The sequence below is a fragment of the Haliotis cracherodii genome, unplaced genomic scaffold (assembly GCF_022045235.1).
Source record: "Haliotis cracherodii isolate W230 unplaced genomic scaffold, xgHalCrac1.p SCAF_11, whole genome shotgun sequence".
Classification (NCBI taxonomy): domain Eukaryota; kingdom Metazoa; phylum Mollusca; class Gastropoda; order Lepetellida; family Haliotidae; genus Haliotis; species Haliotis cracherodii.
The window spans coordinates 41,043,775-41,066,647 of NW_027266266.1; the positions used below are offsets into that span (position 1 = coordinate 41,043,775).

General features: G+C 41.6%; 2 protein-coding genes across 2 annotated transcripts; one reads left to right on the forward strand and one right to left on the reverse strand.

Annotated features, from left to right (window-relative positions):
- Positions 1-72: 72 nt before the first annotated feature.
- LOC139455801 (transmembrane protein 17-like) lies at positions 73-6,463 on the forward strand. The gene is made up of 4 exons (XM_071237350.1): positions 73-189; positions 920-1,023; positions 3,638-3,751; positions 5,197-6,463. The coding sequence occupies exons 1-4, from the start codon at positions 78-80 to the stop codon at positions 5,470-5,472; spliced, it is 606 nt and encodes a 201-aa protein (XP_071093451.1). The 5' UTR covers positions 73-77; the 3' UTR covers positions 5,473-6,463.
- Positions 6,464-7,309: 846 nt separating this feature from the next.
- Positions 7,310-13,702, reverse strand: LOC139455803 (centromere protein M-like). Its single transcript, XM_071237351.1, has 6 exons — positions 13,574-13,702; positions 10,940-11,019; positions 9,978-10,076; positions 9,809-9,888; positions 8,849-8,940; positions 7,310-7,979 (listed from the first exon to the last, which is right to left on the reverse strand). The coding sequence occupies exons 1-6, from the start codon at positions 13,631-13,633 to the stop codon at positions 7,851-7,853; spliced, it is 540 nt and encodes a 179-aa protein (XP_071093452.1). The 5' UTR covers positions 13,634-13,702; the 3' UTR covers positions 7,310-7,850.
- Between the last annotated feature and the right edge of the window lie 9,171 nt (positions 13,703-22,873).

The following is a 22,873-nucleotide window of genomic DNA, read 5'->3' on the forward strand; positions in this document are numbered from 1 at the left end:
ATTTTGAAAGATGTTTTAAAATTGTTGACAGGTCGGTACTTGTTTACATCACGTGACATTCCAGCGGGCCTGCCAAAATGGACAGGATGGATGCAACGTTTAGGCGAACGATGACAAACGTCACGGACGTTTTGTTCCCTGTCAGTAAGACAGCACGTGATCCGCAAAGACAACAGATAATTAAACCAGGTTGTTAACTTGAGCTTTAGGTATTGTTACACGTTCGTCATTGTCCATTATCAGTTATCAAAACGTGCTGAGACAGTGTATTGATGTCGTGACAAGCCTGTTTACAATTCATCGAACTTCACACATTATATAACCGCCGTCATAAAGCTGGAATATTGCTGAGTGCGGCGTTAAACAACAAACAAACTAACAATCAAACAAAATATACCATACGACTATCACAAATCCCTCACATTAACAAAGACTTGAATGACATTTATAAATTTTGATCTCGGCTTGTTCGCAAGGAAAGATGAATTTAATTATTGTTCTATATAAGTGTCATTGTAGGCCTATGTTTATATGACATGAAAAATAGAGGATCACACCGAGTGTCTTTTGATATCCAAGATATCAACATCAGTCGATGAAGGTATAAAACCCAAGACTTGCGATTTCTGATATCTAAAGACACATGGGCAATGTATTTATCATCCAAAGTCATTGTTTGATATTTTTGAGTTTGTAAACAGTAATAATCAGTGTCTTAAGTGTGAAAATTATAGCTAACCAGCTTCAGTGGCAGAGAGATTAATGATGTCATTCGATTGTGACATGGTAGCAGTTAAACAGATTACAGCACAATGGTCTGCTTAGCATTGTGATGCAATTTCATTGTAGCAATGTCTCCTATTTTTTATGATATAAGAATATTTCTTTTTTTTTCATATTTGCCTTTTCTGTATTTCAGGTAACGAGTATGTAACCAATCTTCCCCTGCAGATGGCGCTGTTCTTTAATGCCTGCTACTCTCCATTGTGGATGATTACATCTGCTGTTGTCATTGAAGCCAAGGTATTGCGCCATGTATAGGCATAGTGCTTCATAGTAATATAGTTATCAGTAGCAACACTGTCAAGTCTATCCGTAATCTGTCGTTTCGTGGTCTTGAGGTCAGCTTTATTGTGTCGCCTTGTCTCTGGGGCAAGGGGGCATGGGTGGCCCAGTCCTCTAAGGTGCTGTGATTCGCTGTGCAGAGTTGCATCCCTTGGGCGCGCCAGAAACCTATGATTGTGGGTTTGAATCCCAATTCTCCCCGATTATGTTTCTAGTTTTGTCAGCACTACATCCGTGCTCGTGGGTTTTACTGAAGTGGTAAATGTCTGAGACCTGCATCACTTCGGGCTTTCCTCCCACATTAAGCTGACACGCTGAGATATAACTGTAATACTGTAAAAGCAGCGTTAAACTCAACTCACTCACTCTGGCGCAATTAAAAATGCTCTCTTGATAAATCGCCTTGTGTTCTCATGGAGCCAACAAGAGGGTCACAAAGGGCCATGCTCACCTAAATTGAGTGCCAACCAAAACGTACAGATTGACTGCAGTCTTACTACAACTCCCTTTAGGAACTATGCATCACTTCTTATTTTGATCAGTTTGTTGAGGCGAAAGTATTTCTCCTTGGTATGTTCTTAGATCATGTAGCAGTGGTTCAAATAATTTTCTGAGTCCTTGAGCATTTAGTCATTCTTAATCTCATAGGGTATTTATTTTGTTTATATTTCGAGATCATGTACCTCATGAAATAATGTTCATATTTTATCTGATCTTATTTGCAAGTTTTGATGCTGTTTCAACATGAATACGACTCCTTTGAATTTTCATGTTGTCATGATAAGAATATTTAATAAAGAAGTATATCCGCAGGGTTTTACCTGGTCCTACAAAAGTGGGGTCCTTGCAGGCAATAGGAGCGTCCTGTAAAGTAAGGATATGGTGTAGTGTACTGTATGTTTTGATATTTACTTTAGAGCCTGGAATGAATCAATGATCAATGATGATGTGGACAGTGATCAAGTAGTATATATTCTACTGGTCATGACTTATGGATGAAATGACAGATGCCAATTACTGCTCTTGATGAGCTGTAGGTACAATGAATATTATTGTGCGTTCCTCAGGATGCTGTGTAGGGCTGGGACGAGTCCAAATTTACTACCCGGGTACTCAACACCCTATTTACCCGACCCTACCCGGGTACCCGCTGAAGATATTTAGAGATAGGTACAAACTGTCCGATTTGGAAAAGTTTGACAGTAGCCCTGGCAAAATGTATTTAGATACACGTGTAAAACCATCTGGTCATGCATACACTGAAGTTTACTGCATGAAGTTTTATCCTTATTCAAACATATAAAAGTAAGAAAGAAATGGGAACATTAGTGAATTATAGTGTAACCATAGAGTTTAGATAATGAAACAATATATCACGTGACTAACCACGGGTCTGGGTAGTCCTGTGGGTACCCGGGTTCTACTCAGGACCCACCCGAAGTATCCGAGTTATCCGTCCCAGCCCTAATGCTGTGTATTCTTTTTCTGCATCCATTATCTACATTTGTGCATCGTGTAAAGCCCTGGAATCCTAAAACACTGATGTTGGTTGGTTTGTTGTTTAACACCGCACTCAGCAATATTCCAGCTATATGACGGCGGTTTGTAAATAATCGAGTCTGGACCAAACAATCCAGTGATTGATATTATGACATCGATCCACGCAATTGGGATCGATGACATGCATCAACCAAGTCAGCGAGCCTGACCACCCGATCCCGTTGAATTGGTTTGTCAAACCAGAACTGCTGGTTAATGAGTTCATGTGAAAGGTCAATAAGGTTACCATGGTTACATCTGGTAGTAACGTGTGGTTGGGTGTGTACACTAGATAATCAGTGAATACAAATGCAGTGCTTAATTCTTGTGTCATCCACATTTGTCTATGGCCTCTCATATCAGATTTTATACTAGCATCATGAATGTACACCTACTGCGACTTTTGCTTTTCTCTTGCTCAAGGTTTACATTTTCAGCCAAAACTGAGGGAGAGTGTTTAACTATGCAGAGCTCCAGATAAGCTTTTAGTGTTGTGGGTATTTTACCCATGCATTTTAAAATCATTGGGTATCAGTAATTCTATCTGGGTATTCAAATTTTGTTACCCACTAGTTTTTACACATGTAAGTTATATATTTAAAAACACTATTCATCCAGTTCCTGCAAACTGGTGTCGTGTGGGTTCAAGAGCTTTGTAGGACTCAAAAATACCACAATACTTCCACAAGAAAGTGTGATGGCAAATGATCATGATGTAACTGCCATCGTGGAGTTTGGCAAGGTTGACGGAATGCCCGTTTATAATTTAAAAATAAGTTGCTGATTTGCTAATCGAATATGCAGGGTTATTTCACAATATTTTTATTTTTGTAGCATATCTGTGATGTTCGTTGCGTATTTGTTACGCTTTGATTTTATTTTACTGCGTATTTCTGCATTTCTGATGCGTATTTCACGCAGATACGCAGCTTATTTGGAGCTCTGACTATGACTAATAAGCTAACCGAACTCAAATATGCTTCATAGTTTCATTCAACAAGGGGAAATGCTACTTTCTTTTTTTTCATTTCAGTTTGCGTACCTCAACATGTTGTATCAGATCATCGTGACTGCTGTTTTCATCGCCTACAGCATCATAGAGATAGTCCGGCTGTATCTTGGCTATGTGGGCAACCTCATGGAACGGGTGGGTTGTATATACAATGTCACATGTACATCGTGTCACAGGTGACAGATAATGATCCGGGTTAGAATTGGTCCTCAGCAACCCATGCTTGTCATAAGAGGTGACTAACGGGATCGGGTGGTCAGGTACTCTGGCTTGGTTGATGCATGTCATTGTATCCCAATTGCGTGGACCGATGTTCATGATGTCAATCACTGGATTGTCTGGTCCAGACTCGATTATTTACAGACCCCCGTCATATAGCTGGAATATTGCTGAGTGCGGTGTTAAACAACAAACCAACCAACCCAATTGTGTAGGTCAATGCTCATGATATCAATCACTGGATTGTCTGGTCCACACTTGATTATTTACAGATCGCCATCATATAGCTGGATTATTGATGAGTGCGATGTTAAATAACAAATAAACAAATGATAATGACAACCTGGGTTTGAATCTGAATGACTACAATGTGTAAACCCATTGCTTGTGTACCACACCCAAATATTGCTACAAGCGTCATAAAACATTCCCTCACTGATACCCCATCTTGTGGATCGATGCTCCATGTCAAACACTGGTTTGCCTGAGACGGGCCAGACTGCTTCCTCCAACGTTAAGCCGACATGGCATGAAATAACTGGAATACTGTTCAAAGCAGCATTAATTAGGCTGATATGGGGGCCTCATATTGGATATCTGAAACTGCCATATAATAACTATTTTTTCATCTACCATAACATCAAATTGTAAAATGTATCCATTTGCAAGGGAGCTAACTCCATTTTCTCACCACCCAGGCTGATATCAATTGCCCATTCAAAATGGAAGCCTTATCAGCGCAGCGTGTGGTGTAATACGTTTCTGTTTATTACACTGACAATAATGTATAGTATCAGTTATGGTGTCCTTAGTTGCCGTATACAATGTCATATTAGGTTAACAGAAAAAAGTTAACAGATATTTTTCTGCTAACCTAATATGACACCGTATACGGCCACTAAAGACATCATAACAAATTTATTATGCCGAAAAGTTTACACTATTTGGTATCTTTGTCGCACATGTCATGTAAAAACTCAAAACTTTAAGGGTTAAAGGGAGACTACTCTTCAAACCTCAGAGGCCAAACCTTGTTTATAATTTTAACTTTAAGTGATCTTTATTAAAGTCATGAATGTGATCCAAAAAAACATTAACATCCTTGCACATCAAAATTAATATTTAAACACAAAACATTGTCAAATAACGAATTTCTCTACCAGAATTTTCATGTGAAATATGTGAGGTGGGTGTTGGTAAATCAAACCTGGCTGTTACTGACAGTATACAGTCTCATATTAGGTCAGTAACAACCATCTTGGATTTTTACTGACGGTATGTGGTCTCATATGGGGTTAGTAGTTCTGCTCTCTGGTTGGTCAATCTCACTTTACGGCCTAATAATATGTCATGTGCTACAGGTCCCCGAGCTGGCCGGCTTCTGGCTGCTGACGGTGCTGCTACAACTGCCTCTCATTCTGTTGATGACCTTCAACGAAGATGCCAAGATAGTTCCCCTGGAGCGAGCCATGAACATAGTGAAGGCTCTGTTCATTGTGTTTGAGGTGATTTGTGGCTACTTTGCTATCAGGATCATGGTGAATTATCAAGTCACGAAGTTTCATCTTCAGCAGTTCACAGACCTGGAGCAGATAGAGGAACCTTACTACCAGCATGATGATGGCTATGTCATGTGATCTGACAATGGATATGTCATGTGATATGCCAACACATGTCATGTGATATGTCAATAGATATGTCAACAAGAGATGTGTCACGTAGAGGGGTGGTGTATTTCGAGAGATACATTGTCAGAAATTTCATGTTTTGTTAACAGACGCTATGTTTATATTTCTATATGGTCAAGCGTATGTGATCGGTCACCATGGTCAATGACCCAACATAGTCATCTGTGATTCCGGTAAGGGAGGAAATCATGCATTATAGCGACAATCTGTTAGATGTACATGTAGGTTCCATCCAGATACTGATCTGATCAAATAATTCTGACATTGATGTCTCATAGCAACTACCACATCTGTCCACGGTAAGCGTGTACACAACTCCACTGGTACTGACTTACATCTATTTTCCGTCCACTTCATGAATCAGCTGATCCTTTGGAAACCCTGACTGACATACTCTCCATCGTGCTGTTATTGACCGTCCAAAGGAATAGACCAATGATCTGGGTTAGAATAGGTCTTCAGCAATGCATGCTTGCTGTAAAAGGCGACTATGCTTGTTGTAAAAGGCGACTAACGGGATCGGGTGGTCCGGCTCGCTGACTTGGTTGAGGCATGTCATCATATCCCAATTGCGTGGATCGATGCTCATGATATCAATCACTGGATTGTAAAGTCCAGACGTGATTATTTACACAGGCTGCCGTCATATAGCTTTGTGTGGTGTTAAACAAACAAACCAACCAACCAAACCAAACGATTACTTCAGAAAGTAATAAGCTCCTAGTGCAGAAATAAGTGGTGTAGGCTCAGCCTGTTCAGGATAACTGTCAACAAGGTTTTGCTTATACTATTGCCCAGACTGTTACTTACAGGAATGTAACAATTGTCAGGCAAAATTATTAATTTCTGTAGCATCATTTGTTTGTTTGTTTGTTGTTTAACGCCGCACTCACCAATCTTCCTGCTTTATGACGGCGGCCTGTAAATAATCGAGTTTGGACCAGACAATCCAGTGATTGAAATCATGAGCATCGATCCACGCAATTGAGATACGATGACACGCATCAACCCAGTCAGCGAGCCTGACCACCCGATCCCGTTAGTCGCCTTTTACGGCAAGCATGGGTTGCTGTTCTTCCCCAGGACCTTCACGGGTCAGCATGATTTGTGATACATTGATGCACTAATGGAGTATCATGAGATACAAATCAGTTGATACAGCACTATACCAGGCTACAGTACACAAAAGAAGTTAAAGAAATGCCAGGAGTGATTAGCTGTGGTAATATGGAAGAATCAGTGGGCCCCAACTTCTTTTGAGTAGTATAGATTGTTACTTGTATCTATGTAAGTAAGTCAGTGTACATGGGGCATATATTGTATCACAGCCCTTGTATTGAGATACAAATAGTACCTGCCCACATCATTACCTCCAGGTCAGGAGAGTCTTGTACATGGTTTGTACAGTGTATAGTATGTACATGGTTGTAACTTGTTGACAAATGTTATCTCAGTTGTAATTATGTCTTTATATTTATTTTACCATTTTATTACAATAAATCATATATTTCTAGGAGTCGTCTTCTGTTTTTGATGCAAACAGTGCATCAGCAGTGTTCATTTCTAATAGTGGACTTGACTTGTCTGTCAAATTTCTCTGCTGATCTATGCTATAGACAGAAAAAGGGACTTCAGTCTCTACAATCATATGCCTGTCCATGAAATACAAGACCTGCTGATTCGCAAGTTTAAAATTGATTTAATTACTCAATCATTCAAATATAACCAATACTTTTGAAGACGTCACAAAATACTTTATTGTCCACAACAAGGCTTATTTTCAAAGTATATGTAAGCATACATTTTTGCGGAATATAGCAAATCTAGTACACTGCACTTGCTTGCAAAAGTCTGAACATCTGTGCGATATCAGACCATCGTCCAAGATCCACATCTTTATGACACTGAACCAAGATTCACAACACGGCGAACAAGCCATGCATGACAACTCTGCAAGACTTCATTCCAGTGGTGTGTTCATTTCTGGTGTCCCCCGCCGTAATATTGCCGTAAAAAAAACACAATCACTCCCTCAGTCCGATGGTGTGTTGGGATTGATTTTTGCTGGGACATGAAAACTAGTACCCTGCACACTCTCATTCATTCAAGGATGTGAGAGATGAAGACACCTCGTTATCACCACGATTCCTTGCTGATGAAGTAAGTTTGGAGAGCGAACAAGATATACTCCATTGCATACAATATTAACATCTTGATCTGGGATAACACCATGACTTGGTCATGTCGCTGGGCTCATACACTTGCATGTACGCATTAAGACACCATTTCAACAGGGGTAGCAATGGCCAGTCTGGATGCTTGGATATTCACAGATTCTGTTCAAAGTTCCTTTGTGTTGCTTCCACTAACATTGGAGAAACGTTTCGCTTGAAGCCAGATGCAATCTCCACCGTCTTCGTCACCTTGGTGGCCAGGGACAGAAGCTCCTCGGGTTTCTGCAAACATTAATTTTGCTGTCATTCCTTTATACAAAGCCTGCTATAGGCTTGAAGGTCATAAAGTGCAATCACTACTTTGCATGCTAGCTCAGAATCTAGTAGCCTATATTGTCTATAATTGACACTTAAAGCAACTTGCCCTAGACAGACCTAAAATGTGAATAAGAGAGTGAGTATGGTTTTATGCCACATTTAGCAATATTCCAGCAATAACGCAGCGGGGGACAAGAAAAATAAGCTTCACACATGGTGCCCATGCGGGGAATCGAACCTGGTTCTCCAGTGTGATGAGCGAACGCTTTAACCACTAGGCTACCCCACTACTCCAAAATGTGAAATAATTGTGGTACTTCACAAAAAGTTGTTCCTATGACTATTATTAATAAAAACTGACAATCGTGAACAGGTGTCGGGTCATGGATCAGGAGACGACTTGGTCACGTGACATCTATGAGACTTGTAGACAAAACCAGGTTGCACCCTGGTTCCATGTTGAAACATGGTCCAGCCAGATGCCAGCGTCAGATAACCTAATGCTGTGAAATGTTACAGGAACGTGCACATAATCGTGGAGTGTCTACAGTTTGATGAAGACAAGCCCATGAAAGCATGACAAATTACACATAACACAGGGATTAATGATACAGTCTGGTAAATAAAGCTTAGAAGCATACTGTTCAAAGATAAATGTTGTGCGGTCCAGTAAGGGTTAGTCAGACACAAATCTGAAATGTGACATACACTTGGTGCATGTAGGATAAATAAATGGTTGCATTTTTCAATACATGTAATTGGTTTCTCTGGCGCCTGTTTTAATAGAGCTAAATCAAGATCAGCAATCAATCAATTTGATTAATAGAACCTACTTCTACTTCTCCGAATATGAGCGGCAAGTCATATGTTTCAGCCATCTTCAACACTGTTTCCATCTCGATGACTTGCTTGTTGGGGAACTCAACTGGGGAAACAAGTAACCATGGTAACAGCTCCTGAACTTTTTCAATAGATGCAGGGTGAGGTGTAACATACATGTATAAATTATGTCGTTTCACTCATCTTCAACATGAAAGATTTTTACATTAAATCTTTCCAAGGTACAATGGAACTTAGACCTTTCAATGTAGAGCTATGATACCTATAGATTCGACACAAGTAAAATCTCTTGCAGTGCATTCAGTTCCAAATTCAATTAAAGCTACTAACACATGATAGGAAATAGTATGTTCATGTAGTTTCTAGAAGCTGAGTGAGTTAGGTTTAACGCCGCTTTTAACATTATTCCAGTTATATCACGGCGTGTCAGCTTAATGTGGGAGGAAAGCCCGAAGTGATGCAGGTCTTAGAACTTTACCACTTTGGTAAAACCCACGAGCACGGGTATGGTGCTGACAAACCTAGAAACATAATCGGGGCAAACCGGGATACTACCCTAAATAGTAGGTTTCTGGCGTGCCCAAGGGACGCAACTCTGCACAGCGAATCGCGGTGCCTTAGACGACTGGGACCTGCATCAATTCAGGCTTTCCTCCCACATTAAGCTAACACGCCATGATAAAACTGGAATAATGTTAAAAGCGGCGTTAAACACAACTCACTCATTACTTTTTGAAAGAAAATGAATGGGTAATGGCCATAATGAGGTTTTGCAAAATGGCTGGCCTTTGAACAAAACGGGGTGTCATCACTGGTGGGAATACGTATCTGAAGTTTTAGCTTCACCTGTTCAGTGGTTTGTGAGGAAAGATGTTTATGACTGATGATGGACAAACATCATGACATACTAAACATTTGTCAAGTTGGATAAATGGATAATGAAAAACTCTCACCTCCAGTTACTATCAGGGAAGAACGGCCAACAAAGTACTTCACATCAACGGCTGATAAAGCTTCCTCAATAATCTTCATGCTGCAGACAAACCAACATTAATGAATGTTCTGATGGGGTGTACTGTTTAGCGTAAAACAATGAAAAAAAAAAAAATGGTAAACGTTTACCTGTCGTCCACCGTCACATTAACAAGATAGCAGATGTAATCGATGCAGGGTCGGTCTGCTTCTTTCTCTGCAGGCAGTGGGAGGGAGGTGGCTGTCCGTCTATAAACCAGAATTGAAATATAATATTAGAGTCTGTAACTTGAGTGAGTGAGTTGGGTTTAAAGCAGCTTTGAACAGTATTTCAGTTATATCACGGTGTGTCAGGTTGATGTGGGAGGAAAGCCCAAAGTGATGCAGGTCTTAAATGTTTACCACATTGGCGAAACCCACAAGCACGAGTGCTGACAAACCTAGAAAGATAATCGGTGTGGGCCAGGATTCAAACCCACAATCATAGGTTTCTGGCCAAGCTCCTCACAGCGATAGTACGTTCCGAGAGTGTAACGAAGGTGTCACGCGCTGGGAAGGAGCTTGGTTTCTGGCGTGCCAAGGGACACAACTCTGCACAGCAAATAGTATGTAACCAATTCATTTTACATGTACAGTGAGTATGGCTGGTTTTCTTCTTTAATGCCGGACTCAGCATTATTCCTGCTCTATATAGCAGCGGTCTGTAAACATACTAAACCATCAAGTTTGGACCAGACAATTCAGTAATTGACTTCATGGGCATCGCAATTGGGGTACGATGACATGCATCAACCAAGTCAGCGAACCTGACCACCCAATCCAGTTAGTCACCTCTTATGATAAGCAGAGTCGCCTCATCGACATGCATGGGTTGCTGAAGACCTATTGTAACCCGGATCTTCACGAGTTAGTATGACAGGTTCTTCATCTTACATGTGAGTGAGTGAGTTTTTGATTTTATGCCGCTTTTAGCAATATTTCAGCAATATCACGGCGGGGGACACCAGAAATGGGCTTCACACATTGTACCCATGTCGGGAATCGAACCCGGGTCTTCAGCGTGACGAGTGAACACTTTAACCACTTGGCTACCCGACCGCCCCTCATCTTACATGTACAGGGAGTATGGTGTCTTGAGATTCAGCATGGCCAGCCCCAGTTCATGTTTCCCAGTTCCCTCGTCCCCGACAATCTGAAAACAGGATGTAATAACTGAGGTATGGAGGAAATAGTCATTGGCTGTTTAGGGACAACTGTTCTGGAAAGTTTGAATCAGTTCATCAAAACAAATCATTTGCTAGCTCAAGCCTTGTGAAACCAGATTAGCAATGAACAGTCAGACAATGAACTCACTCATACAGCAACGTGCATACACATGTGTCTGTGTGTCTGTGTGTCTGTCTGCTAGTTTAGCTGATTTTTTTTTAGCAAGCAGTAGGGCTGGGACGAGTCAGAATTTTCTACCTGGGTACCCACGCCCCTATTAACCGACCCTACCAGGGTACCCACTGTAGGTTTAAAGAGATGGGTGAAAAATGTCCGACTGGGCATTTTTTCACCATAGCACTGGCAAAACGTATTTAGATACATGTGTTAAACAATCTTGTCATGCATACACTGAAGTTGACTCAAGTTATATCTTTATTCAAAGATATGAAAAGTTAGAAGGAATGGGTGCATAGTCAGAAAGAGTGAGTGAGTTTGGTTTTACGCCGCTTTTAGCAATATTCCATCAATATCATGGCGGGGGACACCAGAAATGGGCTTCACACATTGTACCCATAGTCAAAAAGAAATGCGAACATTTGTGACTTGTAGTGTAACCATAGAGCTAGATAATTTTTGTCATTAAACAATATATCACGTGACTAACCACTGGTCCGGATAGTCCTGTGGGTACCCGGGTCCTATTCAATACCCACCCGACCCGGGTAGCCGAGTTACCCATCCCAGCCCTAGGGCACACTGAAGTTACCCTGTATGTCAAGTGCTAGGCATCTTTCAACATCTTTTGGTAAGACAGGACTTGGGATCGAACCATTAATATTCGACTTTCAAGGCAAATGCTCCATCCACTCGACCACAGAGGTGGCCAGAAGACTGAGCAGACGAAACTCGCTTTAACAGGTTCAGCAGCAAGACTGCCGTCTAGTGGACACACCTATATTGTGTTTTGGCCCCGCCACTAGCCCTGGCTTCACTTATAGCAAATGTATATCTGATCCTTAGGGTTACCTGTTGTAGGCTAAGGGTTGGTCTAAATCTAGCCTTAGCCCTTGGATCCCCATTCCGATCAAGCACCCCTTACGATCATTAGGGATTGGCACCCATTTATGATACTAAGTGTTGGGGAACACAGAGTTATCGCCCCTGAACAAAGACTTTTGTTTGCTCCTTTCTATTCGTGACAACTCGCATCTTTTCGGAGCCTATGTACAAGCAGGCTCGTCTCGTGGGTTCGATTTGTTGAGAAGAACTCCTTTCTCAGCCATATTGTGTTTATTGTTTAACGCCGCACTCAGCAATATTCCAGCTACATGATCGATGGTTAGGCCAGTGAATATAACCTTTATGTCAAGTGCCAAGCAGGGTAACAACAAATAACATCAACCATCAATCTTCCACTCTCCAGGCAGACGCTCAATCTACTCAACCACGCAGGCGACATAAGACTGAGGAGGCCAAAGCCCCTTTAATAGGTTCAGCAGCAAGACTGCAGCCTACTGGATGCACTTATATTGATAGCTCCGCCAATGGGTTAGCTATTGTAGGCTAAGGGTTGGCCTAAATCTAGCCTTAGCTCTTGGATCCCCATCCAGATCAAGCACCCATTTACGATCATTAGGGATAGGCACCCATTTATGACACTAAGGGTTGGGCAACACTTGCCAATCATGCTTTTCGGCTTCTCAGGGTTAGTTATGTGTTCGGGATAAGGTTAACTATCTCACCTCTAAAATATTCCAATGCAATCCAAAGCATATGTGAGAATCTGTACTAATTGTATCAAGTTTTGAGTTATGAATACACAGTGCCTTTTAGGAAGTGGTCAGAGTAACAAATGTTATCCCAGATATAACCTTTGTTAAGTTTTGAGTTTCGTGGAAAAAAGTGCATTCTGTGCATGTGCACAAATGAAAACACTCGGGGGTGATGCTCATGAGGTAAGCAGGACTCATTATTTGTGATAGTGCTTGTGACTGCCCAAATTGGCTCAGGCTGCCAGACGTGGCTTTCGTGTCTCTGATTTCATGTGCTCTTTGATCCTTAGGGCACAGGAACTCGTTATTGGTCAGTAAATAAAAAAACTTACATATAGGGGTATATATTTTTATTTACTGACCAATAACGAGTTCCTGTGCCTTAGGGTGAGTTGTGTTTGGGTTAGGGTAGGTTACCCCCCAACTCTTTCCTAAATCCGTAGATGTATCGGGTTTCGTGGGGAAAATTGCTATTTGACATGCTCTTAAATGTAAACAATAGGGTGCTGATCACTTGGTAAAAGAGCATTAATTATTTGTGATATTGATAGCTCCCGTGTTGTCACTGTTAACTCAGTAACCTAGCTTAGAGCTAGAACGCTGCCGGTGAAGTGCAGTACTCCTCTCGCGGTCCCGTTGTAACGACACTGGGTACATTTCATAAACATCTTGTAGGCAATCGAAAACCGAACAACACCCAATTTCTAGACCATTCTGGGTCAGGAAACTTAAATAACATCTGTTGATAATACTAATGGCTCTCACCAATACTGTACATTCTTGTCGATTGGGAAGTTTGCTAAAGGGAGTCAAAATGGACGTCATTTTCACAAGTTTGACAAATCCATAACATCAGTAGTTCACCAAGAAATAACATCAAATTTCCCGCATTTGTCACAGTGTGAGAGTTATCTCCCCTGAACAAAGACATTCGTTTTCATTCGTGACCACTCGCATCTTTTCGGAACCTATGTTCAAGCAGGCTTTTCTCGCGAGGTCGATTCGTTGACGGGGAACTCATTTCTCGGCTGTATTTTGTTTCTTTGTTTGTTACTCTCAGCAATATTCCAGTTACATAATCGACGGCGGTATGTAACTAATCGAGTCTGGAACAGACATTCTAGTCATAAACATCATGAGCATCGATCTTCGCAAAGGCTGTAAAACATTACCTTTTCAAAGAAAGACTTGCTTGCAGTGTGACTTTGAATAGTTGAAACGAAAAAGCTGATACACGAACGCAGTAGGATAGTACATTTTGTATTTTTAGTTTGTTACAATGAATGGTAATTTATGTCCTATTGCAAACCTAAACATGACATCTGGTGCCATTCCCATTTTGGAGCCCCGATTGTCGAGTCCTGTTGAAGGTATTCTGGATACCTCAGTGAAGTGGTTCTTGTTGTTGTTTGTTTATTGTTTAACGCCGCACTCAGCAATATCCCCGCTATATGACGATGGTCTTTAAATAATCGAGTCTGGACCAGACAGTCCAGTGATTGACATCATGAGCATCGATCCCCACAAATGAGATCGAGGACATGCATCAACCAAGTCAGCGAGCCTGACCACCGATCCAATTATTCTCCTCTTACGACAAGCATAGTCGTCTTTTATGGCAAGAATGGGTTGCTGAAGACCTATTCTACCCCGGATCTTCACGGGTCCACGGGTAGTGAGGAATGAGACCATTCTACCCTGTGGTTATCTGATTGGAGTTCCATTTAGCCCCTATCCAGATTCTTGAATGAATGCAATGCAACTGGTTGGTTTGGTTGGTTTGTTGTTTAACGCCGCACTCAGCAATATTGGCAAGCATGGGTTGCTGAAGACCTATTCTACCCCGGATCTTCACAGCTACCTCACAATACTTAAACTAGTGATGTAATAAGAAACGTTGCTATATATTATCTAAAACCTGTGCGCTCTACGTTTATACAAATTCTTAATTTGACACTGCCATGTGACATTTTTAAATGTTCTACTGCAATTGCATCATGGGCCATAGGGCCCAAATTATTGATTAAATTGATTTGTTTTGATCTATAAGGTACATAATGAAACTAATATTGGTGGCATTTTAGTCATCATTGGTTTAGGGGCGGTCGGGTAGCCTAGTGGTTAAAGCGTTCGCTCGTCACGCCGAAGACCCACGTTCGATTCCCGACATGGGTACAATGTGTGAAGCCCATTTCTGGTGTCCCCCGCCGTGATATTGCTGGAATATTGCTAAAAGCGGCGTAAAACCATACTCACTCACTCATTATTGGTTTAGTCGCTATATGGCTGAAATAATGCCAATGCGACGTTACATTTTAACTCACTCATTCACTCATTGTTGGTTTACATTGTTATCAAATACTATGGGAGAAACAAAATGACTATTGTTATATATCTGTTTGTTAAAATCAGCACCACTGTAAGGAACTCGTTAAATACACATACATACTACTAAAAACACGTTAAGGACCACCCGATATTACGAATGTTAATCTGTCATGCCAGGGTAGTATATATATATACAGTAAAGTGCGGTTATAACGAACTCAAAGGGACTACTAATTTTAGTTCGTTTTAACCTTAGTTCGTTATAAGCATATATACAGCATAACCACAGCAAATAGTCGGGACCAAAAAAGAAGTTCGTTATATCCGTCAGTTCGTTATAAGCGTGTTCGTTATAACCGTAGTTTACTGTACATCCGAACATGTGCAGTGGAAAAGTATTACGAATTCCTGTTTGTGTCAAATCCAATATCAATACATGTGATATCGGCTGAATCAGTCGACATGTGGAAGAGGGTAGTTTTCCGCATTTTGCGATTATCGGTTTGATCTTGGTGCAGGTCCATGCGTGATGTCACGCGATGTCGGACCTCTGGGAATCTGATATGTATTTGAATCTACTCAGCCTATGGTATTTACACCTGTGTGGAATGGCGTCTTCCTGGTGCGTCACAGAGGGATGGGGTTTGGTTGTATGGGGAATGCAATGAAATCCCCTTTAAGTCAGGATTGACAGAAAGACGAATAACGACAATAGAACCTTTGAATGTAAGAATGTTCCCAAATGTAAGCCTTCCGAATGTGTTTTTTAGGAGTAATGGGGTTTTACTTCTTACGTGAGGGCTATTTCTAGCTAAACCACTGCAATCAGAAATTATTTGGTTTGGTTGGTTGGTTGGTTTGTTGTTTAACGCCGCACTCAGCTATATGACGGCGGTCTGTAAATAATCGAAATATGAGCATCGATCCACGCAATTAGGACCGATGACATGCATCAAACAAGTCAGCGAGTCTGACCACACGAACCCGTTTGTCGCCTTTTACGACAAGCATGGGTTGCTGAAGACCTATTCTACCCCGGATCTTCACGGATCCAATCAGAAAATAGAAAATAGCTTTAAATATTGTTTACAGTGGCGTTAAACAACACTCACGGTTTATAACTCAAATTATTTAAAGCTATATTCTATAGATCCGGGTTAGAATAGGTCTTCGGCAACCCATGGCTGCCGTAAGAGACGACCTACGGGATCCGGTGGTCAGCCTCGCTGAATTGGTTGATGACCCCCGTCATATAGCTGGGATATTGCTCAATTCGGCGTTAAACAAAAAACAAACAAATATAGTATGGTCGACCCACACAATCAGCCAGGCCACACACCGATATCACCCGCTACTCATTTTAGAGTCGGGCTATATTGTTTTACCTCATTCTGATATAAGCTAATGCACTTACGTACCCTGGTGAAGGTACAGGTGGTTTACGTACCCTGGTGAAGGTACTGATGGTTTACGTATCCTGATGAAGGTACTGGTGGTCTACGTTCCCTGGTGAAGGTACTAGTGGGTTACGTACCCTGGTGAAGGTACAGGTGGTTTACGTACCCTGGTGAAGGTACAGATGGTTTACGTACTCTGGTGAAGGTACAGGTGGGTTACGTACCCTGGTGAAGGTACAGGTGGGTTACGTACCCTGGTGAAGGTACAGGTGGTTTACGAACCCTGGTGAAGGTACAGGTGGTTTACGTACCCTGGTGAAGGTACAGGTGGTTTACGTACCCTGGTGAAGGTACTGTTGATTGTAACCTGGTGAAGGTACTGGTGGTTTACGTACACTGGTGAAGGTACAGGTGGGTTACGTACCCTGGTGAAGGTACTAGTGGGTTACGTACCCTGGTGAAGGTACAGGTGGTTTACGTAACCTGGTGAAGGTACAGGTGGTTTACGTACCCTGGTGAAGGTACTGATGGTTTACGTACCCTGGTGAAGGTACTGGTGGTTTACGTACCCTGGTGAAGGTACTGGTGGTTTACGTACCCTGGTGAAGGTACTGGTGGTTTACGTACCCCGGTGAAGGTACTGGTGGTTTACGTACCCTGGTGAAGGTACATGTGGTTAACGTACCCTGGTGAAGGTTCTGGTGGTATACGTACCCTGGTGAAGGTTCTGGTGGTATACGTACCCAGGTGAAGGTACTGTTGGTTTAGGTGAAGGTACTGTTGGTTTACGCACCCTGGTGAAGGTACTGGTGGTTTACGTACCCAGGTGAAGGTACTGTTGGTTTACGTACCCTGGTGAAGGTACTGGTGGTTTACGTACCCAGGTGAAGGTACTGGTGGTTTACGTACCCAGGTGAAGGTATTGTTGGTTTACGTACCCTGGTGAAGGTACTGGTGGTTTACGTACCCTGGTGAAGGTACTGGTGGTTTACGTACCCTGGTGAAGGTACTGTTGGTTTACGTACCCTGGTGAAGGTACTGGTGGTATACGTACCCTTGTGAAGGTACTGTTGGTTTACGTACCCTGGTGAAGGTACTGTTGGTTTACGTACCCTGGTGAAGGTACAGGTGGTTTACGTACCCTGGTGAAGGTACTGGTGGTTTACGTACCCTGGTGAAGGTACTGGTGGTTTACGTAACCTGGTGAAGGTACTGGTGGTTTGTGAAATATGAAAAGGATAGCGGCATGTTATTGACCCCTACAAAACACACACAAAATAAAATACATTTGTTTGGATAAATAAAGATCAACATAATTATCAAACAAATGTTAGTTGATAAACGCCGCGTTAAGCAGTATTCCAGCTATATGAAGGCGGTCTGTAAATTATCGAGTCTGGACAAGACAATCCAGTGACTGATATCAGCCAAGTCAGCGAGTCAAACCACCCGATCTCGTTAGTCGCCGCCTCCCTTGTCGCCTGTTAAGACAAGCCCAGGTTGTTGAAGACCAATATTAACCTACACGGGTGTATAATATATTGACAAAGATTTATATGAATAAGAAAACCATAAATATTAGATTATATTGCATTCAGTGGTGCCCAAAGCGCACATGGAATAACGACTAGCTCACTGACAATAGATGCCGGTGTATGTTGCGCAATTTGGGGCTAGGTGACAACTATTCCTGCAAGAAAGTAACCCAAACCGGAGGTGTTGGCAATTCTTTTTTTATTTTCTGCGGTTTAAACGCTTACAAATATAAGGTTACAAACCTAAGTGAATTTCTGACAGTTTCTTCTTTCACAGTTTAAAAGAATGCAAGCGACCATAGCATTTCCATAATCATGAGAAATGTTGCTCATCCTTCGACACACCATCATGTTATATTTTAAACACAAAATATGAAAAAAGTTTACAAAAACGTATGAAAAATAACAAAATATTACCGTTATAGTTTATCACACAGGCACTCAACATACATATCTATTTAGAGTATATATAACACATTTTGTTCAAAAGTTTGTTGTTTAACGCCGCATTCAGCATTATTCCAGCTATGTGACGGCGGTCTGTAAATATTCAATTGTGTCTGGACCAGACATTCCAGTGATGGGCACTCGTCGCTATATGGCTGAAATTATGCTGATGCGACGTTAAATTTTAACTCACTCACTCAGTGATGGACATCATGAGCATCGGGCTACTCAGTCGGAATATGATGACATGCATCACCCAAGTCAGCGAGCGTGAACACCCGATCCCGTTAGTCACCTCTTACAAGCACGGGTAGCTGAAGATCAATTCTAACCCGGATCTTCACGGGTCGTGTTCATAAGATATGGGTTATCACATCAATATTATTAACACACAGTAACACTAGTTAATACTACACTCAGACGAGCCAATTGTGAATGATTCCTGTTTTGGGGGAAATGTCAGAAATTCATTTTTAATATATGTATTCCTCCACTAAACCACGTCTTCCTTCTTCAGTTCGGGTAAAGAATAGGAAGTTTTGTAACTGATGGTAATTACATACAGGTGGGTTGTGTATATAAAGAGTCGCTGGCGGTTGTACCGTTACAGAACCAGCACTACCGATCACTACAGTGACAACTAGAACAACAGTATAACAAGAACAATGATGACCTTAGTCGCGGTGAGTCTTACTTGAAGAAATACAACATACCAATTATTACACTAGAAAACTAAATAAGCATATCATTAGTACAATGAGTTATTTTAATCCAGTTAGAAATATAATATTGTTTTTTATTACTTTTTTCAAATCTAAATTTTGAGTTTTTGGTAGATAAATTGCCAGGCAGTAGAAGGTATACACCCACGTTTGATGTTGGCAACAACTGAAACAAACAAGAAATGGTTATTCGATGGTGATGTATTTGATACGGGTATCATTGCTGTGTTTTTGAACTGAAGTTTGCAGTGTTTCGGCAATTGGTTTCTTGAGCCTAATAACAATTTCATGAGGTTTGAAATCTTGTGGTCAAATCCAATTAATTGTTGATATTTTTACTACTTTAGAAAGTTTCAAAGGTTATAAAAAAATGGAATTTTAATAATTACGCTGACGTCTTTTGGGCGGTCGGGTAGCCTAGTAGTTAAAGCTTTCGCTCGTCACGCCGAAAACCCGCGTTCGATTCCCGACATGGGTACAATGTGTGAAGCCCATTTCTGGTGTCCCCCGCCGTGATATTACTGGAATATTGCTGAAGGCGTCGCAAACCATACTCACTCACTCACTCTTTTGGTCACGTTGGCTGTGGCTCAAAGTTTGAAGATATGGTTTCCGAGGCCAACGCTAGGTTTCACAACAGATGTTTTACTTTGACAAGGCATATGCAAAATTTTGGAATATGGTGCAAAAACGAAATTTGACTTGAAAGTTCGTCCTAACTGTGCTTAGAAATGAATAAAATAATAGCGGCGGTTGGGTCATTTGAAACAAGGACTATATTTTAACAAGCTTTATTTCAATTTAGACGTTCCTAATTGCGTTGAACAAATGAATACGTATTTCGATATACTTTGAGGTAATGTAAGAATCACTCTTATAAACATCAGATGTTAGTGCTGTCGCGAACTTTGACCCACCAGTCAAAAGGAAGTCGTCCCTAGCCAGTCAGAAAGCAGCTTTCACGAGATTTACGACACTACGTAATTCCATTTAAGGCTACGCTTTGAAAAATATTTTGATAAAGTTGAAATCTGAAAACTGAAAATTCTAGAATGTCTAAAACATCGTCTTGCAGTACTTCCCACTGGTTATGGCAAGTCTGTTTCATATCAAATGTTTATCCCATTGATTTTGATTGTTTGCTTGTTTTACGCCGCACTAAGCAATATTTCAGCTATATGACGGCGGTCTGTAAGTGTGTTCCAGTCTGTACCAGACAGTCCAGTGCTTGACATCAAGAGCATCGGTCCACTCAATTGGGATCGATGACATGCATCAACCAAGTCAGCGAACCTGACCACCCGATGCCGTTAGTCGCCTCTTACGACAAGCATAGTCGCCTTTTACGGCAAGCATGGTTTGCTGAAGACCTGTTGTACCCCGAATCCACACGGTTCTTTATCCAACTGAAGCGAGAGACAGACGATGATTTTGACGGAATAAGTCGTACAGTCCTGCGGGAAGCCTTTTTAAGGCCATCTGTAACTGTGATGTACTATTGTTTTCATAAGGTTCAAATTGACGAAGGCTCTCAGCATATTGTTGAAGGTGACCAGTGAATATTCCGGGGTGGAATAGGTCTTTAGCAACCTATGCTTGTCGGCTTGTTGTTAAAGGCAACTAACGGGATCGGGTGGTCAGGCTCGCTGACTTGGTTGATACATGTCATCGATCCCAATTTCGTGGGTCGTTGCTCATGATGTCTGGATTGTCTGGTCCAGACTCGATTATTTTACAGACCGCTGTCTTATAGCTGGAATATTGCCGAGTGCTGCGTTAAACAACAAACAAACAAACAAACAAAATATTGCTGAAGGTCCGTAATAATCGGATTGAATAAACAGACAACCCAGTGAGTGATATTGTGAGCAATGATCTACGCCGTCGGGCTGCGGCGACTAGGAATCAACCACGTGAGTGAGTGAGTGGGGTTTAACGCCGCTTTTAACAGTATTACAGTCATATCACGGCGTGTCAGCTTAATGTGGGAGGAAAGCCCGAAGTGATGCAGGTCTCAGACGTTTACCACTTCGGTGAAACCCACGAGCACGGGTATGGTCCTGAAAAACCTAGAAACATAATCGGGGCGAACCGGGATTCGAACCCACAATCATAGGTTTCTGGCGTGCCCAAGGGACGTGTACAGCGAATCAACCAAGTCACCAAGCCTGACTGCCCGATCTATTAAGTCGCCTTAACGACCAGCAAAGGTTGCTGTGGACCAATTCTACCCTGGAATTCCAATTGAAACTATAAACGTCGTTAAGTCCAGCTTAGAATCGTATAAAGTCGTAAAACAATTCATCATTCTAATTGTGTTACAGGTGCTGTTTTCATCGCTTGTCTTCCACGGAGAATTGTTCACAACCGTCACCACTCAATGCAGCGACACTTGTCTGGAGTCGCCGGAAATCCGGGCTCTTAGAAGCGCGGACGTCAGAGAAAGCAACGTGATAGACCTGTGTGAAACGTCACGTGGTTCGGAATTCTGCACATGTCAGATCGATGTGGATCCTGATCGAATTCCAAAGCGAATTGAAAAACGTTCTTGCGACTGCTCTCGATACTGTGATATTAGTAGGACAGGCATATGTCGCAGTATCCACCACAACCAAATAGTTTTTCAACGTCTGAACCGCTGTAATGAGAAAGGCTATTACATGTATGAGAAAACGATCCAGAATGTTTTAGTTGGATGCGAATATGTACCTTCTGAGACAGAACCTGCAGATCAGATACATACGCAACCGTGATTTCCCCATGACGTTCTCCAGATTCTATGCCGGAAACATTTTTGATATTTTATATTTGTGACTAATTATTACATTTTTTTAAAAGTTTAAACTATTAATTCATTTTAAAATAGCAACCCATGCTTGTCCTGAAAGGCGACTATGCTTGTCGTAAGAGGCGACTAACGGGATCGGGCTTGATGCATGTCATCGTATCCCAGTTGCGTGGATTGATGCTCATGTGTCAATCACTAGAATGTCTGGTCCACTCTCGATTATTTACAGACTGCCGTCATATAGCTAGAATATTGCTGAATGCGGCGTTAAATAACAACAAACAAACACATCATTTTCAGATACTGAATGTGACTGAAAAGGGGTGGACTGTCGGTTAGTCTTGATTTTCAAATACGATAATCGATGTAGAATTACGTGGTTCACAGTGCCAGGATTTCATTAAAGGCCGGTTTTGTGCTTTAAAGAAACACTTTACCAATTCAACACAATTTAACAGTTTGATTTGATCTGCCGTTTAACAAGTACCCCGTCGGAGCTTGTTTCACGCCTCACTCAGCAATAATCCAGCTATATCACGACGGTCTGTAATTAATCGTGTCCTGACCAGACAATCCAGTGATTGACATCATAAGGATTGATCCACGCTAGCGGGACACGATGCCATGCAATAAACCAGGTCACCGAGCCTGATATTCTATTTACATGTAATATGATCGAGCTACCGATTACCAAGATGCCAAGGTGATTGGCCCGATCATATAACGATAGAAATGTCCATCAAGTACTGCCCACTATAATAAACCCCCTATGTACTTTAATGTATGAATTGGTAAATAAATTAAAGACAAATGCACAAAACTATTTTATTTTTTCTTGAGCCTTGAAA

Excerpts from the sequence above, each read along its gene's own strand:
- LOC139455801 (XM_071237350.1), top strand. The coding sequence starts at position 78 with ATGGACAGGATGGATGCAACGTTTAGGCGAACGATGACAAACGTCACG. Across the intron at positions 190-919 it reads ACAACAGATAATTAAACCAG|GTAACGAGTATGTAACCAAT; the intron begins GTTGTTAACTTG and ends TCTGTATTTCAG. Across the intron at positions 1,024-3,637 it reads CTGTTGTCATTGAAGCCAAG|TTTGCGTACCTCAACATGTT; the intron begins GTATTGCGCCAT and ends TTTTCATTTCAG.
- LOC139455803 (XM_071237351.1), bottom strand. The coding sequence starts at position 13,633 with ATGACGTCCATTTTGACTCCCTTTAGCAAACTTCCCAATCGACAAGAA. Across the intron at positions 11,020-13,573 it reads GACAAGAATGTACAGTATTG|ATTGTCGGGGACGAGGGAAC; the intron begins GTGAGAGCCATT and ends TCCTGTTTTCAG. Across the intron at positions 9,889-9,977 it reads AATGTGACGGTGGACGACAG|CATGAAGATTATTGAGGAAG; the intron begins GTAAACGTTTAC and ends GTTTGTCTGCAG.